Genomic DNA, 19,863 nt, shown 5'->3' on the forward strand with positions numbered 1-19,863 from the left:
GAATCTGCCAATTTTGTACAGATACTGCTACAGCTCACGTCTCTGAACACCAAGAGTCCAGCTCTGGTTCTTTCACAAGCTGTAGCTTTCATTGGAGTCAGTAGAGCTTGTATCTGCTTAAAGGATCAATCATGCTGCCTGTTAAATCAGAGACGAGTGCTCTTCAGAAGTGTGGAGTCCAAGCCAGAACAGGACATTTTGCAATACGTACACAACAAACAACATCCACCAGTGTCACAAACAATTGCATGCTGATGTCTGATGACAGAATGGTGCTGGGGTCTCAGTTTTTCCACCCTAACCTTGCTCCCGTGGGAGTCTGTACCTCCTGCTCTCAGAAATCAGTGGGATTACTTGCAGGGCAAGGCATAATTCAGTGGAGAGACACTCATCATGTTTCATGACTTAGTCACAGCACTTTAGGTACCTGCCTGCAGTGTCACTCACAAATGAGATTAATTTATACTCTTTAGTGCTATGAAAGCACTTTGGACTGAACCGCTCCATGCACACCAATTATATCTATTACTTTCTTACAACGATTCAGTAACTGGCACTTTCTTATTTTTAAACAAGACTTAACTTTCCTAACAATTCCTTCTTATTCACCTGTAGATACATCATATTGTACCTACATGATAAACACCTGGGAACTTTCAAGTCAATGAAAGTTCAGCCCTTAACACAGCCTTTAACATAAGCTCTTATCTGACGTCTCTTGCTTTCCAGATGAGCCTCACAACTTCATTTTTGATATCTGAGGCTAATGCCTTGAACTCAATTATAGAAAATCAAAAGACATTTACTATAAAAAGCAGACTGACTTTTTAGCATATTTACAGCCTAATGCCAGGTTTTATATTTGTCTATGCTTAAAATTGTTGGAATTTACTCCTGCTTGCCCTGCAGACTTTGTCTGGTTTTCCTTGTGACACCTGATTATCTGAGCTGCTTTTCACCACCTTCTCATAGTGGTAATACTCAGGCCTCTGGATGGGATCACTATTTTGGACAGTATTTAGTTAAACAAGAACTATTTTAAAAAGACAGTCCAGAGCTATGTACACACACTCCCAGAATATTTTTGTTTGTCTTCAGTGTGCCTTTCACTGAAAAGGTACAGTAAGCCTCAGACGTGGAAGGTCCCTCTCTGTCCCTAAGGAAAGAAGGAGGAAGCTAGCTCCATTTGGGTTAAACTATTACTGTACTGTAATCAGGATTGTATCATACACGTTATGGAAAAGTTGAAAGAACAAAAAAGTTTCCTTGAGCCTGGAGCACAGTTCTGGACAAGGAGCTCATACCATTTCATTTATTTTAGACACTGTCCTCAGGACTTAATAAACTTGAGGACACTGTCACTTATTCCCAGAAGAAGAACTGAAGAACTGCATTCCAGTTCTGCCACCTTTTAGAAAACCAGTCAACTTCCTGTATTAAACCAAATACTGTTAATTTTGGTGTAAAACCTAGAAGAGTAACTTTTTAAAAATGAACTGTCCTAACTTTTAAGAGAAGAGCTGGAGCTTGGCTTGGCATGCTCAGGTGATATGAACCATAAAACCACTCATGGGACTTGGCCATAGGAGATGATCAACTCTCCTGGCTAAACCTATTGTAAAGCGTTTAACATGCAACAAGAACACGAGAGAACAAAATCCAAAGGACTGGCTGTTGGCCCTAAGGGGTTATAAGATTTGCCCGTGACCTAATATTCCCAAACACATAGGCTTACATGGTTATAAAACACTGACTTGTCCCACCAGCATGAGGAGTATCAATCATGAAAAGAACAAGGTGGGTGGACACTCTGTGGGTGCCAGTCTGCCCTCCTTGCTCAGCATCAAAAACAAATGCCACTTTGCTACTGTTTCCCAAGGGTCCTGGAGGGGACACTGCAATTCACAGTCTGACTGGTATTTTCTGTGGCCTGCTGCATTAAAGGCTAGCTGATAAATTAACAAAAATCATTAACAGAACAACCCAAAAAGCATGTTTTTTGGGGGCGTGTGTGCAGGAGTTAAGAACAGGGCTGCCGATGTAAAGGTTTTACTGACAGAATTACACTTCACTCAAGGGCACAGCTTTCATGTACAATGTACAACAGGAAGAAAAATCCCACCACTTCAGCTCCTGACTGAAACCAAAAGAAATGTTGCTTGAAACTCCAGCCCCAGGTTGCCCATGACAGCTATTGGAATATGTCCCTTCAGCAGCTCGTTTCAGTGACAGTTCATACACTGTAACAGAGCACAACAGAGAGGCTGGGAAGGGGCAAAGAGGAGAGAAGCAGATGTGTAAAAACAGCCACAGGAGGAGCAAAAAAACCCAGCCATATTGCTCTTCCCAGGGCTCCCTAGATCCCATGGTCTCTGCTATGTGTTGATGCTTTTTCCCCACCATCTCTTACAGGGTGAAATAAGGAGGGCAGGTGGCAGTGAAAGGGGAAGGAAACGTCATAACAGAATTTGCTCACCTTGTAAAGCAAATAAGGAGGAAGAGAAGGTCTTGCACATGGTTTTCTCGTGCAGCCTGTGTGGTCCCAGTCAAACATTAACTCCTTGCTTGTAGCCGGTTTCATCACAGGGACGAAGTCCAAAGGTTCCTGCAGGAGAAAGGATTGACATTCCTGGTGGACTTCTGGTCTTTCTGAGGACGGACAGGAGGGAAGTGAGTGAAGGGATGTATCCTTCTCCTTGAAGGCCACAAGAGCACGAGGCTAGGTGTGGATTTCTCTAGAGACCCTCAGGCAGTGGGTTTAGGCCCATGAGCTCCGCCATGGCTCAGCGCTGCAATCCCTACAGTCACCAAATCCACAGCTCCAAGGAGCTGCTGAAGCTCCTCAGCTGGTGTGCTGGAAGAAGTAGCCCACAAAAGCAGGAATCATGCCTGCTCCTACATCCATCAGCTGGAGAGCCCTTACAACATGGGCAAAATCCTGCCCTCCCAGCCCTTCGGTAGTCCCTTCAGTCCAGCTGGGAGATGCCTCCCTTACTTATGATTCAAGGCCCTTATCCTGGACCCTTCTGGCAGAGTTCCATGTGACAGCCACGCAGTGGGGAGCTGCCTCCCTGTGCCTCCTGTGTGCCCCAGGAGCTCTGTATCCAAAGGTGCCCAACAACAACAACTCCCAATAAGCTGCCCTGGGAGCTGTTGGGTGTCAGTGCCATCAAAAAATCCAGGCGTTTGTGCCTTTCAAAAAATACAAGAGATTTCACTGGGAATACAAACCCACAAAGCCTGATGCAGTCATTGACAGTATTTTCAGAGATCTGGCTCAGACCCAGGAACAGTAAATATTGTAATTTGCTTAGATTTGGAAGATTTTCACCAGCAGAATAGCATTTTTAAGGAAACTAGCACTCTTTCAAAACTTGTCCTATCCATGGTGCAGTACCCACCAAAAGGCAAATTAAAAAGCACGAGTAACTTTTTTTTAGTGTTTATTGAGAATTGCCTTTATACACGAGGGACTGGTGCTCTGATGCTGTCACAAGTAAACCCAAATAAACCCTGCTCAAGTGTCAACAAGCAATTCAACTCACTGAATTTAAATTATAACATTATTACACATCAATAATAAATTAAGGCTATTGCCTAGTAGTTGCAGATATTTTAAAAAAATCCTTGTCAAAAGTAAAAAAACCCAAAACAAACACAAGAACAACAAAACATACACAGAATGAAGTTGCCAGTAAATTAACAGAGTAGCACACAACATGTAATGATTTTCCAAAAACTCAGGGTGCACTGCCAGTGGTGCTAAAATCCATTGCAAGTGCTGCAGGTGAGCTGATGCTCCAGTGGGAAGGAAAGCCCAGGCTGCCAGGGACAGCACCAGCCACCACACTCTGCTGCTCACACCCAGCCTCCCCCAGCCTCTAACTGCCTTGATGGAACTAAAGTTGATTTGGAAGATGCCTTTATCACTTGAAACCCTTCAAACACACATTTTGCTCATGAATTCTTACTTTTGCTTAGCTCAAGTATAGAAGGGACTGGTATAAGCTAACCTGGTATCACAGGTATCAATGGCATTAAAAATCAGTCTGAAAGCACACGTTAGTTTAGGCAAGACCAACTTTGTAGACAAGTGCATAAGCAAAACTAAAATAAATCCTTTTTCCCCCAAAACAACATTCTGTATTCAAGGATTGATATTGGTTTAATGCATGGATTAGACGTGAATGAATAACTGAGACACTGACACTTGTGCACACAGATGAGGCCTAATACACTTTGGTCCTAAACAGCTGATAGCTTTCTACTTTTCACTGATGCTGCCCACAAGTGGCCTCTTTGTGATTTGAATTAATGGTCACCCTAAGGAATTTGGATGAAATTGGCATTCTAAGAAATGACCGAAGCCAGTGCATGCACACCAGGGTTTTCAAGTAAAGAAGGACTTTGCACATTATCATCCGGGCTGTCTCCTCACTACACTGCTAAAATGCAGTGACAGCACTGCTGTTGTCAAATGGGATTCCTGCCAGTGGTGTCAAATGTGGACTTCAAAGATCACCGTCAGTATGGACATGTGCCCAGGGCTGACACATGCTGGAAGAGTTAGTCACATTCTTTAACAAATAATGCCAAAATTTAAGCAGGCTAACCCTCTCTTTAAGGTCATGCTGACCAAGCCTTCACTGGGTTAGCCTTCAGGGAACCAGGCTGCATTAAAATTAAGCTTTGAGGAAATGCCTTCACTCCCACAGAACCAGACCCAGCTGTGCCATACGGGTAGGGAGTGCCACGTGGGAGTCCCTTGCTACCTGATGTGACCTGGCCAGCGGTTCCAGGAGGAGCAAAACTGCACATGACCCGATGCCATTTTAACGCCCAGTGCTTGCCTTTATTATATATGCATAGCTCCTGAAGGTCTCGCATAAGCACAACTACATTTCTAGCTGAAGCAAAGCTCAGCTAGTCTCCAAAATATAGGTAATAAAAACCAGCGCCGTCTTCATGCTATCCTTTCTCACATTTCCCTCTCAAAGTACAGATAGTAAACAAATTTTATGATCACCACTCCTAGCAAGATGGAAACTGCCATGAGCAAGGGTTTCGAGCTCCAATGCCAAACATGCTGCATCATGGCAGAGCATTCCTGACAAAATTCTTCACTTTTGAAAATTTAAGGCACCAAATTGATCAGAAGTGAGGGGTTTCCATGCAGTTTGCTGTCTTCAGAGCTGGTATATGCACTTGTAGAGCTCACTTCATGAGGGCAGAACAAACTGATTTACTCAGCTGCCCCTGCAAAAGAGCATGCGCAGCCATGGGAGAGTTTCAGTTTAGGCCTACAAGTTAATTGAACGGCAGATTCAATCAGGAAATCCAAAACAGGAAGATAGACACTAATATACAGTACTGTAAGGCACTCCTACTGGGAAGGGAAATGGGAAGGCAAATTAGGAAGGAGAGAATGATCAGACTCGACTGGTTCAAAAGCAACACAATGAGCTATGAAGCTCAAAGTTTAGCTGTAGGCTCAGCACTGTGAGCAAAGACAGGGACAGAGAGAGTGAGGGAGGGAGGGAGGACTGGCCTGCAGCTGAGCAGCAGAAAAAAGGAGAAAAGATTATGATGATTATTTGATTATTTTTTTTTTATACAGATCAACAGTCGGCTGCAATTGAGGCTGTGACCTTGGGAAGCCCAGGAAACTCAGTGGCTTCTGTTGCTACAGGGAAAAAGCAAAATACAACTGTGCAGCTTCCCCATTTCATTGTAAACAGACACCTCTGCTTTTCTTTTTAAGTCTTTCAGGATATTATCATCAATCCACCATAATACACAGAGTAACCTGACATTAGAAAAGCCTTGACAAAAGGAGCTCTAGAGGTACCTTGATAATTCACTCCTAACAGGGCCATCAGACCCTGTGGAGTATTGTGAAAAATGCAAGTTCCTCACCAAAAAGTACCTTCTCTTACTTATCTAGGAAACCCTCATAACTGCCAATTCCTATCATCCTAGCAATGAGCTCATGTCGGTGTGTTCCAGCCAGGATATTGTGTCACATCACAAAACCATCATTTTTCCTAAGACAGACACAGAAAAGCAATAGAAAGATTTCTACACAAAAGAGACAATTTTTCTTTTTATACGTTGATAATATAAAAAGCAGCATCCCCTAGGCAGGTCCTTCTCCCCATTAAAGGAAAGCTAGAGGCTCAGGGTAAATAGGAAAAGACTTGAAAAAGGTTCTCTACAGTGTCCTAGATTAAAATAATCCCAGACTAACTAAACTGAGATGAGACGTTTCTAAGCAGTTATAGAGGGTCAGGCAATAGTCCATTACAGTGAAGCACCCTATTTCTACACTGATTACACATTCTGTACAAGCAAAAGCAGTAACTGGATGTACAGATCAATTCCTCCTCTGTCAGCTATGAAAGCACCTTCTCTGTGAAGGAGACAAACAGCACATTTTATTCATGATCCACAATGAAATGCTATTGTTCAAATTTATTTCATGCGTGAGTAGGATGAGACTAGAACTACGTAATTTCACGTCTGTGTGGGGAGAGAGAGTTGTGCAACCTGGGGTACTTTTCCAGCTGATGCCCACCCAGAAGGCTGCAGAGCAGAGCCACGTGCAGGCTATGGGCAGCAGAATGGGAAAAGAGTAGCAGTGGGGACCAGCATGCAGCACTGTTAGTACAGCAGAGACAACCACGCAAGAGCACAGCGTCGTCTGAAAGCCAAACCACCTACAGAACCCCAGGCAGTCTCCTGCTAGCAGACAGCTCTTGCAGGAAAACTGTCCTTTTAGAGTAGGGTCTTTTGAGAGTTAGTAATGTGAGCAGTAGTTTCAGTTTATTCTTCTGCCTTGCAGTCCTTAAAAATGAATAGGGCTTATTCCTACTGCATCGGCACCTTCTGCGGGCAGGATCAAGCCTTTCATTATGCTTACGAAAGGCAGTGACAGAAGACTTTATCTTACCTGTTCATACAGAATAACTTTTTTGGATAGGAGCTAGGCATCCCTGAGAGGAAAGCATCTTCCACATTACAGTCTGCTCCTATAGCTACCATGAGAAGCTGTATTACTTTCCCAAGGTAGAAATGAATGTGTATCCACTTTAGGAACTAGCCTGTTTACAATAACACTGGATTTTAAAGAAATTGATCTCATCTGTATTGTACAGTATCCTTGTACATAAAGCCTTGGGCACTGCCAGCATATCGTAACAACACGCTTTTGCTCTTTGCTGTTAGTAATGGCAGTGGTTCTGGACTCATGACTAATTCCAGCCGTTTTGCTGACATCATACTCTTTTCTTTCTGTGTATCTCAGTTAGCAAAGGAACCGTTCTGTAATACCTGTACAAACCCAGAGTAACTCCAATGCTGTCTATGTTGTTATTCCAGAATTCAACTAGAACATCTAACTACCCATGTGACTGGTACTTTGGAGATCAGGACATCTGTCAAAATAACTAAAAGTTTGCAATGTCTGAACCGCGATTCCTTGACTCCATAGGGTTTTTGACAGTGCACACAAGCAGCCTTCTCTAAATCAAGCTGGACATGAACCAGTGCTGTAAGGTATCTTGCATACCAGGGCATAACAACATGAAAAACACCACCTTTTTTTCCTTAATGACCCGCCAGTATGTCTAGAGCTAATTCAAAATAGTACCTGCCAGATTCTGACAGTTTCAGAGCTACTGGCTTTGCCACAGGACTAGTTGTAGTGACACATGCTGAAAAACATGGGAGCGTACTGTTTATTCAGCCAGTACCACTGCAGTTCCTGTTTGCATGACTAATTCCACAACACTTCCCCAGTGTTTGCATTTGTGAACATGCAGGGAATTCTTCACATGGGAACAGATTTGCAAGGAACATTATAACTTTAAGGATGATAGCCAAAAGGAACTCAATTCACATGAAGAACAGTGAGCTGAGACAGTGACAGTCCTGTGTAGGGGAAGTATTAATTTTAGTGACAAAGGTGCATGATTCACCAGGTTTATTAAATATGGGAATCCTTACACTATTTTGCCAAGAACATGGAAAAACCCTCACTTCCTTCCAAAGAATCCCACTGCAAGAAGGGCTTCTGGAAAAGAAAGGCACTGGTTGTCTAAAGTATACAGATATAAACATGCTTTTTTTATACACATATATAGTAGTTGCACTCAAATTTGAGAAAGCTCAGATTCAGCTACTTTCTTTCACTGGAGGCTGGAAAAGGTAACTACTCATACTCCAGTACAAGGCAATTCGTTGTAGCATTCTACTTTTTAATGTAAGCATGATGTACCCTGTTCTTTTATTTAAAATACTCCAGCAATTAGTGAGGTGCTTCAATGACCAAGACTGCTTTCTGCTTTGAATAGATAAGCCTGCAGATTATACAGGAAGCAAAGATCAGTATTCTGCATTTTCACAAAGCTATGTGAGAAGAGAGGAAAAATACACATGCATGTGACTGGCTTTTTTTGTCTCCTGAAACTACACCTGCTTTCTGTATATAAATGTATGTGTAAATATATGTCAATGCTTTCATATGTATGTAAAATACACACATTACTGCAGGGTCTGGAGAAAGAGTTAAGAATGGGGACTGGAGGAAGAAGGATCTTCACCTCACTAGAGGTGAAGCCACAATGAATTAAACACACTGCCAGTGATGACACACATCTCCCCAGTTAAATCCATCACATATTCCCCTTTCACAATATATATAATTTACCGTGTTTAATACACCCCTGTGTTCCAGGTGTGTGGAGCAGAATCATACCTCAAGGAACTTGACCGTCCACCATGGAAGTCACTACAGCAGTATAAAATCCCTTAGAGCTCGCAGAGAACGCAGGACACAAATTGCACATCAGCACAACAAAGTACTGTTTCACAATTTTGGAGGTATTTTCTAACTAACATGGGCAAGACCACTTTCCTGACTATCAGTCTAACAGGTTCAGATAGAAAATACTTAAAGTATATTTCATGAAATAAAAACAAAACCAATGTGGATGCTTAAAAGATCTTAAAATGTGAGACTAGCAGGAACCAACATCATGTTACTGGAGATGAAGACGTGGCCTCGCATAGATCAAGAATAACCAGGGTAAAACTCAATGGACTTCAGTGACAGAGCTTGACTGATATACCCAGCTTGAACAAAAACAGCAACAAGTCTCCTGCTTATCTGCATATGGAATAGTTCACTGGGGTGGTTATAAATATATAAACATAGCTGAAAGAATTGTTCTGCATTTTATGTTTGCAAGCACCCTGAATAAGTTTTGATGGGAGATACTTTTCTTTCATCAGGGAGGACGGACATATAAATGCACTGATCCTTTAGAAATAGCTCTCTGGAAACATGAGGAAATGGAAGCATGTGTCCACATCAGAAGGAGCAGGTGAGTTTAGAAATCATTCCTTCCCTACTGGGTTCTGTAAAACACCTCACCAGAACCTCTGCCAAGGCTAATAATAAATAATACACATAAATAAGTAGATGATTCATCAATTCTAAATGAACAACATAAAAAGTAATGCGGTCTTGGCAGCAAATATTTTCTGCCTTGAGGATAAGTCTTCTCCAGAGGTGGAAAAGAAAAAGCTGAGTGCTTAATTAGCTAGACCTAAAGCATTTCAAGTAAACCACATTTCGTGTGAGAGCTAGTGGCTAGACTTCAATGCAAAATGCAGTTTAGCCATTGGTATTTCAAAGCCAACAAGGCTTTATGGCCATTTTGGCAGCTGCTATTCACAGATGAAGAAGGTCAGACATTATTTTGCAAAAAGATTTCTGCCTGGCTAAGCTAAGAAGTTGCTCGAGCTGGCAGCTGGGAAAGAGATTCTCTTCAGGCTGGCTACCGCCTTAAGGAACTCATGTGTTCTGATACGATAACTCAAACATGTTGCAAGACTCTTCGAAGTTTTCGTCCATGTTCAGTCGCCTCCAGAAGGATTTCTGTTTCTTCTGCAATTCTTTACGCACACACCTGGGGCATGGTACAGCCTTCACTTTGCACTCAGAGTGGAAGACAGCACCACAGCTTTCACACCTGCAAACACAAATTAGCGTCAAAATTGAATGACAAAATAGGACCAGAGCATGCAATGGACTTCACATGGATTGTGGGCAGTAGATATTCCTTCAAACAGTTCTGGTAGCTCAAAGAGCACTATGTTTCAAAAGAGTCGAGTTGTAAAAGACACTGGCTTGCCCACACCTCTGCTGGTGTGAAGCTACTCAGGACCACTAAAATAAGTTGACTTGCATCCATTATGCAGTTGCTGAGAATCTGTCCCAGCACTCCTGCTTCACAGACAGAAATTTTTAGAAGGATTAATATTTATCTTCTTACTAACTAACATTCAGGTCTATCACAGAATAGACATCAATTTTGTTTTATGAAAGACAAGTTTGCTGCTTTGTTTTGTAAACAAAGAGTAACAATACTCATTTCCATTAAGATATATTTCAGTATTTGCAACAGTCCAGATATGACATGTTCCTCATTGAAGTTCCAGTGGGCAGCTGTTCTGGAAAGAGTACAGTCCACTTCAACAGCAGGAGTAGTCGTCATTCCACAAAGTAAAAAATGAAACAGAGGTAGGTAATATTTTCTGTTCTGTATCCTGTGGAAAATCGGACTAGATCAACACAATTTTCACTTCTGGCATTCAAAGCTGTGCCATTCTGTTCTTAAATGTGGTATTATGTCTTCAAACAAACTCACTCCTCCAATAAGATGACTGGATTACTTTTTGGGTACTCTGAGGCAATGATCATATGTCACAGCAGATCAAGCCCCAGTTCCAGATGGCTGTGGAGCAATGAAACATCTAGTGATCATGGAGTGGGATAAAACTACACAGTTGGACATCGTCAGTCTTTCAGTGCAAATAACTATCTGTAGTGATGAGTAAGTCACTACAGCTTTGTAACCAAATGAAAAAAATAAAAGGATGACAGTGTCAGAGGTACAAAGTCTTAGATTTCAGTTGGATAATCAAATAATGAAAGCAACAAAACATCACACTTTAGAGCAATTTTGAAATACAAATGAGGGGTGCTGGTCACCCTGGTGATTCTGTGGGAAGTCTTGAAATGCCTCAAACTTTTCCTTTTTCACAGCTATTGTAGTCAAATGACTTCATAAGATCCAAGTATCCATTCTTATATCTTTAGTGGGGTTTTTTTGTTTGTTTGCGCTGAGCTTTTTTTGTTGTGTTTTGTTTGTTTTTTTTCTTAGAAATAAGGGTCTTGTCTTCAAGACTGTGAAGAAAAACTGAAAACATACAGAAACAAACCCCAAACACTGAGAAGCCATTAGGCAAATTGTAGCATTTGGCATGCAGTCTGGCAATACTGAGAGAAGTCCATAAGCTAATACAACCTGTTAGCTATATTAGCTGCATCTGCATCTCACCTATAACTTTTAAAAAAACGTTCCTGATCTAGCCGCACTTTAAGTTTTACGCATGGGTCCAAATGTGGTTTAAATTTAGTTACCACAGAGCTTTCAGAAGGCTATGCAGTGGTTTAAAGAGGCACACTTCTAGCTAGCATAGACTGATAAAACTCAAGTAGGAAAAGGAAGGTTAAAGAGGCTCAGTATAATGTCGCATATCTACTACGTACTATGCTTTCTTGCAGTAAAACTTGACTGTCATATTTCTAAGTCCAGCTAGTGAGTCTAAATTTGGTTTTGAATCAAGAAACTGGCTCACACAGAGATATTTATCATTTCTGTGCTCAGAGAGTGTGTGTTATGGCCCTGATCCAGTGAAGCGCATAAACACATGCTTAGGACTCATATCCCAGTGATTTCCTTGGAATTACTGATCTGCCTACAATTAAGCATATGCTTACGTGCTTCACTGGATTGTGATCTCTACAAACAGACACACTAATGGATGAGGGAGAGACAGAGAGAACAGCAGTGTCTTTAAAACTTTACATCATTCTGAACTGACACTAATGGTGATTTTATCAAGCTAATTCTCCCTTGTTAGTCAGCAATTTACAGTACCCTGGAAGTTGCTAGAGGGTAATGATTGATGAGGAGTGTAATTTTGTGCTCTCACATTGCCACTCCCTATGCTCGCTCAGTGTTTCTCTACAGTATGCATGGAGGTGACAAAACTTATCAGAAGTTGCTGCTGAAATGGATGAGGCAGGATGAGGGAGGAGCCAGCACACCTGGTCTCCCCAGTCAAAGGCCATCACCAGAGAAAGCAAAGATTGATGGTGTTTAAATAATATTAATTCATTTTTCAGAAATAAGCTCACTAGAAAAAAGTTAACAAACCTCTTTCACATCACTCAGAACGGAAAGAGAGAGAAGAAATGTTTGCACTGTTATTTACTAGAGCTGGTGCAATAGTTGAAGCTCTGACCAGGATCCCACACCGCCAGGCATTAACCAGAGACAGTGCAAACAGCCAACCCCGCACCTCACAGTCCACTGCACCGGCAGCCATCGTGACCATCACCAGTCCATTTTTGTGCTGCTCTTGAAGACCTATTTTCTGCTTTCTCTGGTGAAGGTTGATGTACTCCCAGGCCCAGCTGTGGGGTGCAGATGACGACGAAACAGCAGCCTGGAAGAATGGTGCTCTGAGTTGGGAGAACAAAGCTGCCTCTTCCTCTGCGCAGGGACGGGCAGCGAGGATACCTGGGTCAGCCTTCATTGCATGCTCGTATTCCTTCATTGCTAAAGACTCAGGCACTGGCTCAGGGCGGGGGGCAACGCTGATCTTGACCTGCCTTTGGGCAAATGGTAAGTTACTCCCTTTAAAGTGATGGAGCTATACTACGCCCCAAGCCATCTGCAGCTTTGCTTTTCAGCATATCAAATACAGTCAGTCTTAACTGACCCTGGAAATGTCAATTGGTTGACCATTCCTAATCTCACTGTGAGAAATTTTCCAGTGATACCAAAAACACCATCGAAATTACATTCCTTCTTAGAACATTACAAACACATTGCTGCTTATTTAATCCTGACATCTAATTTTATCTCCACACCTGAGTTTCACCATTTTTCTTTACTGTTGTTTTCATGCCTCAGTATTGCAAAATGCTTTTATTTCTCTGGGAAAAAAAAATACATTTTTGCAGTCTATAAAAGGCTCACATAATAGTTCACTACACTTAGTTATCTTTCCCTTAACCCTTGTTGTTGTCACAGGTAATTCACAGTTCAGGTACTATTTCTGAATCCTGACAACTTCTTTGGCTAAATGCAGAGGCCATTTGGCCTCTAAAAAGGCAGAGGCCAAAAAGTCCTTACATCTTCTGTGAGACTTCTATACACCACTGAAAATAAGATGATGAGCCTGTAGCCATTTAGGCCTTTCATATTTCCTTCTTTAATGGATGATATTGTGATACTGCACATTAACAGCATCTTGCTATTTTTCAAACATTATTTGAAGAATTGGTGAACATTGCATGTTGTTTTCATGCAGACTTTCAGTCTTCTAAGAAAGCATCTGAAATAGCCTCTCTATTTCAGTGTTTTCTCTCCTTTTTTCCTCTTTCCTGACCAACTCAATTTCTGTTGAGACTATAGGGGGTGTTTTATGTTTTAAAGATGTTTTACTTATTTGAACACCAGAGTAACAAAAATGCACAGAATTATTCAACCCTCTAAATAATTTCTAACGCACTGAAAAGTGTGAGAGAGAAAGGGCAAAGCTCTCCACAGCCACGCAGGCATTACAATACTCTTATTATTATCATTACTAGTTACAAAAGAAAAGCCTTTCTACATTAAAAGCATAAAATCATTCCTTGTATGCTGAGGAAATGCCAATGTTACTATCTCACATTAAGTCTGGGCATTTAAAACATATACATATGAATATTTGATAAATTGCAAATTCTCGCAAGTTGTTTTCATGCTTCCCATATGTATTTCACAGCCTTATGGCTCAAGTAATTCTAGATTCTGCACAACCAATTGATTATACTTGTATTTCCCCCCTGTACCGCACCACCATTTAGGTGCCCATGGCTAAGATAAGGTGTCCAAAGAGGGCAATGCGACACAAACAGGCCTCAAAGACTGTCCACCTTAAGCAGCCAAAATAAACCACGGATGATCAACTGGCGGCCCAGAACGTCATCCGAAAGACATTTTATTCATCTCCTACAAACCTGACAGGCTGACAAAATGCCCAGTGTGACCGTGTTGGGATGAAGCTGCTGGGACTAGTGAGGTTTATTAGGACAGCTTCAGTACCATGTACATGGTCTGTACCTCTCTGGCTTCCAAACATCAAATGGGGAATGAAAGCAGCTCATGGCTATGATGTTTGCCCCTGAAATGAACAAACAGTGGATGACAGATATATACTGCCATTCCCACCTCACAAGTGCGAAACAAGACTTGAACTGACTTGCTCAAGGTCAGAGCCAGGAGCTCTTAAAAGCGCTGAGAAGGTCAAAGAACTCCCATGTCTCACTGTAGTGCCGTATTCACCCACCATCCTTTCTCTTGTAATTTTATACATTAACTTTTCGTTTTTTCATTTAAAACACCCACTTCCTCTGTGCCAGACCTTGCACACATTTTCTCAAGTGAGTAATCCCTTGAAAGGAATTTCAGTAAGGACTTGACTTAAGGCTGAACCCTTCATTGACTAGAACTTTTCAGGGTTTTTTTTTTTTTCCCCCCTCCATGCAGAGTAAAACCAAGATAAAACATGCTTGTTCGTTATGTTTTCTTTAAATGATGCTATACAAGCATCCAAAATACTAAGCCACCTGTAACTTGGCTATTAAAAAACCCCAAAGAGCAAACCACAGTAGCTGAAGTAAGCCTTGCCTAGGGATTCCAGTGTGATCACCATCCCACGCTATGCACATGTACCTGTCTGCAAGTATTTCTGAACTGCTCAGCTGTGAATATCACAGACGCACCCTTCAAAACTCTCAGAGACTTTAGCAGAACACAAAGAAAAAGAAAATGGACTAGCCTGTGTTCACTTACAACACAAAAAAAGCCCCAAAGGCAATCAATGCCTGACACACATGTGCAGCAATATTATCACAGTTGCCTAGGAACCAATGCAAGGAGCCTGCCTAGGGAGGGACACTCATGCAGTAAATGAATGGAAGAAAGTTGGCACTAATATGACATTGATTTCTCCCTATAAGGAGCTTGTTAGGATAATGCCTTGTATGACACACTTATGGTCTTTACTAGACACGGGGTTTTTTAAAATACCATAGCTAAAAACCGTTAATACTTCAGACTTGCTTTTAAAAAATTTGCCTCTGAAGAAAGAAAAAACAATGCCGAAACAAAAACAGAGCAGAGCCCACTACCCAGCCCCTCAAGTTGTTACATGTCTGAAATTCACTCTAAATGATCAATTCAGTGTTCAGGGAGACAGTGGTGATTCGAACCATAATCACAGTTTTCGTTTTCCTATACCTGGTCATCAGAAGGGGGTTACCTCCGATATGCCAGCAGAGCTTGAAGATGCTCCTCATTTATAATGGCATGGCTGGGTCCTGGGCTGGGCCCAGGGGGTACAGAAACAGCAGAAGTAACTGACAACCATCGGCCCAGCTTGTGTGCTGGGGGAACCGATGCAGAGGGGTGAGCTGGTTACAGACGGCAGCTAGCAAGGGGTATACAGTGACCACCAGCCTGCACTGATGGGACTCACTGAGGAGAGTGCCCATGGTTCACACCTCTGGAACAGCTGCAGGGGCCAGCCCAAACACAGCCTGACATGGCATCTGTGACCAACACTACCACTGCTGCTCTAGTAATGCCATCCCAGGATGGCCAAATGCTACTCAGTGTCCCTGCATGAAAACTGCCAGACCAGGGTCTGCTCCCTTTCACTGAGCATGGGTTAGAGCCAGCTGCTGGAGAAGGGCCTCAGGCCAGGGGTGAGAGGAGGAACATGAATGAATAAGCCCCTATCCTGGCTTGGCCACTCAGGGCTTGCCATTGGGTGCCTCCTTGTCAGTGCCATTTCTTGTCCCTCATCCCGTCATGCCAGCAGCCACTGCCAAGGTCCAACAGACATGCAAAGTGGTCAGAGACATTAAAGCCTCACAAATGACGGGAAAAGCAAGCAGATCACTGGAGGGGAGAGAAAACCACCAGTGCTCCACCTGTGGGGAGGATCCTCAGTATCAAATCCTCCTTTGCTAGACTCAAGAAATCACAGAGCAGGCCTTCGTTTTGGGTGCTCACAGAACAATTTGTACAGGCCGGGGCTGAACAAGAACAGCTTGATTTAACCACTTGCTATCCTACCATGACAGTCGTATACACAGCCTGAGTTACTGCAATGGAGCATGGCAGCAGGGTCAAGCAGGAGTAAAGGGATCCTGCAGCTCCCAGACCCCTCTTCACAGAACACTGTCACTCTTGATTAAGGCAGGAAGCATGTCCTCAGCTTCTCTCCAGCTGTGGCTGCAGGGATTTATGCTACACTTACCTACGTATATTTCCATATTTGCATCCAGCAGGCGAACTAAGGACTGACTGTCGACCTCGGTCTAAGTTCAGGGATCCCAAGCCAAGTAATGTGGCCTGTACACAGCAGTTCAGTAGAGATGCTAAAATCAGTATAAAAACATTAAAACAATCTGAAACTCACGTGATTACACTTCAGTCAGTTGAGCTAAGTTACTTTGGGAAGGGGAAAAGCCCGACACATGGTAGATCTGCTACCTGCAGACCACTTGAGAAGCTGCGATGACACAGAGATTCAAGCGTTCACATTGCTCAGACATATATCCTCTGCTTCTGCTAGCTGCTATGCCATGAAGTGGACTTTGCCCCTCTACCTCTCCCATTATTAATGAACTGTATTCACACAGTGGTGGTTGAAGACCTAAAAGCAAAAAGTCAGGCAATACTACTAACAGTAATATTAACACACTGCCCTCAACTGTTATAATTTGACGGCATGATTCTCCGATTTTGCATTTTTCTGTGAGTCTCAAGTCTGAAAATCCTGTGATTAAGCCAGGATTTATGCTTTTAGTAAAAGAGAAAGGCAAAAACATCTGGACTTTGTAGCTCTGCTGTAATGCTGAAGACACGCCTACCTGGACCCAAGACGGAAAAAAGGAAGTTAACATTTAAAAAAATTAAGTATATAAACAAGAAGATTATTAAGGTAATCTTAGAATTTCTGAGCACTTAGAGTTGGCAGTGCTGGCTTTCATAGGCTAAAAAGCAATTGAAAAACTGTTGTCTGGTCTACAAGGAACCATATTTGGAACATGGAGAAGTCTATCTTAAAACGGGAATTTGCATGAGGAAAGAGGAGGAAGAATTAAAAGGTCTTGACTGGCAAGTTGGAAATATCTAGAGTGAGGAAGACAGGACAGCAGGGAAGCTGCAAAATTGAAACTGGAAGCGAGATGGCTGCCACGTTCAGTGAGCAGGGAAGAGCACAAGGCAGCACTACAGTGACCGTCCTACGTGAAATAAATATCTGTCTCTATGTTGAACATTGTAGTTAACACCGCTCTGACATGAGGCAAGTTAACCAACCTCTAAAGCTAACTCAAAATACAATGCTTGATGAAAAACCCAGTATATTTTATCTCTTTCTTTTTATGTATTCTAGATAACATTACTGCGCTACCCTGCACAGACAAAAATCAGATCTGGGCCAGAAGATTTTGACCAGTTTTGAAAGATTCACGTGAAATTAAATTATCAGAAGAACTTAGCATCTACTTAGGTGCCTAAGTTTCTTTAAAGAAAGTGCTGAGCAGATCACGTCAGGGTGCTTTGAACCAACTATCAATGTCTGACAATAAGCCAGGCTCTTGCAAAAATTAGGTACTAAGCTACTAGCACAGCTCAAGGGAACTGGGCTTGGGGAAAAGCTGTCTAGCATAAAACAAACTAATCAAAGCAAAAGGGAAAATGATGTACTTTGAGTGATGTCTGTGACCTGTACCAAGGTATTTCCTAGAAATGCTCTATACTACGTATTTCAGTCTCTACACCTAGTATCTATCTTTAACATTCTCCCAAATGCTCAAAGCTGGTTTTGTCAGGTGACACAGCACCCATAACACAGTGAGCTATAATCTTGCGAAGACTTGGGCACACACATAAAGCTAAGCACAGCCTCAGAGCCCTTAGTTAAGACTTCTCGCTATGTGTAAAGTACATTCACAGGTCTTATCAGGATGGTGGCCAAAGATTATAGAGGCATCCAAGTTGGCTGATAGAGTCAAGCCTGTTCTGTGGCATGTCTATTTTAAACTTGGGTCTTCTGGATTGTATCTTAAAAGGTCTACGTGTCTTAACTGATCTGCAGAACAAATTAACTTTGCAAAGTGAAAACAGTTTAGCCTTGATAAATGAATATGAACACAAAAGAGCAACTCTCCATGGTTCACATACATCTACAGTCACCACATAAAAGGCAAGGAATTGACTGAATAGTTCTTAACCAAGCAAGTAGCTTTACTAGCAAAACACAACAAATTGCCTGTGAAAGTAGTCACTAGGATGCTGACACGCAGGCAAGACCAAAGCTTTATTAACTGGGTAGCATATAATAATCTTAACCATAACTATAATTACTTAATTATCTAATTGGCAGAAAACCCTTTTTAATGAATAACTCTATTCTCACTCCAATAGTATTTTTCTCAGTATTCCTTAAGATCTAAAACTTGTTAAAAATTGTTCTAGTTTATAAAACAAATATGATCACATAGTTGATCATATAGACAACAGTACCACTACACAGGCATTTTCTTTTAACTTCTGCCTTTTTTTTTTTTTTTAATTTTAGGACAAAGAAACAAAAACTCTTCACCATGCTCGTGAAGAACAAGCAATATCAGAACAACTTGAGGGGCAGTGTCTGGCTGCTAACAAGTGGGCAAGAAGAGCTCTAACAAGCCAATTTATAACCAGGGATATTTAAACTCATTTCACAACACTTGTAAAAATAGAATTAGTGATATAATAGGATAATTTTATACGTTTATTTGCTAAATTTAAGCTCGGGGCAATTCAGTCAGAAATAAAACAGGAGGTAGATGCTCAGGTTAAGTTGCCAGAGCTCCAGCAAAAGCAGAGCTGTGAGAGTTTACATTAGCTGGCAATTTGCTCCATAAAATGTGCAATTAACTCAGGAGGATTTCAATATAGTTCTCATGATTTAAAGGCCTTCAGAAAGATGCCGAAATTGTGACATTTAGAAAGAACCCTGACGAACTGTTATATAAATATGGGTAAGACAGAAAAGAGGAAAATGGGGGACAGAGGAATCAAAATGACTGGAAAAGGCATCCAAAGGATGGGGCAATTTTTAAGAAATTGTTTAGCAGCTTTGAAAATTGAAATTGAATCATGGCTTTCATTAAGCTCTGTGCAGAATGGTCACCTCCCAAGAAAAGCCACAGAAAGGAAGTATCATTAGAAAGCTTATGACTTTGTGAGCCCACCCTTACATTCAAGGCAGCAAACTGTTGCACTGTATTGTTGAGCAGGATGTAAAGAGCCTGCCAAGCACAGCCCACAGACCCGCTAATTAAGTGAACTGATTGTGTTTGTTTTGGAATCGTTTGCCAACAAAGGAATGTGTCATGCTGATTAGTGAGAGAAGGGTACGTAATATATGTGTATTCAAACCCTGAGGAGTGCATAACCCAGGTATTCACTCTGTTTGCTCAAGGACTGACAAAAATTACTCTCAAGCAAATAACCTGACCAAAGAGAAACTCCAACCTTCACGAGGGGCCCTCCTTTTCTCTAAGCTGTATCTATGTAAAGACGACCCATCCTTCATAAATCCCTGCTGAAGACTGCTCCAGAAACTGCTGAGAATATTTTGGAAAGAAACAATCTCTCCACCTCAAAGCTGACCTAAGAG

The 19,863-nt window shown here is 41.9% G+C and overlaps 1 protein-coding gene across 1 annotated transcript in view; it reads right to left on the reverse strand.

The window, feature by feature from the left end:
* Window positions 1–9,856: 9,856 nt before the first annotated feature.
* The window catches only part of PLEKHM3 (pleckstrin homology domain containing M3), a gene marked incomplete at its 3' end in the record, with an annotated part of 76,977 nt that continues 66,970 nt past the window's right edge, over window positions 9,857–19,863 (reverse strand). The window contains exon 7 of the mRNA XM_082001323.1: window positions 9,857–10,034. Coding sequence (XP_081857449.1) covers window positions 9,857–10,034 — 178 coding nt within the window. The remainder of the gene's footprint in view (window positions 10,035–19,863) is intronic.

Source organism: Phaethon aethereus (genome assembly GCF_964289735.1).
Source record: "Phaethon aethereus genome assembly, chromosome: 6".
NCBI classification, from domain to species: Eukaryota; Metazoa; Chordata; class Aves; order Phaethontiformes; family Phaethontidae; genus Phaethon; species Phaethon aethereus.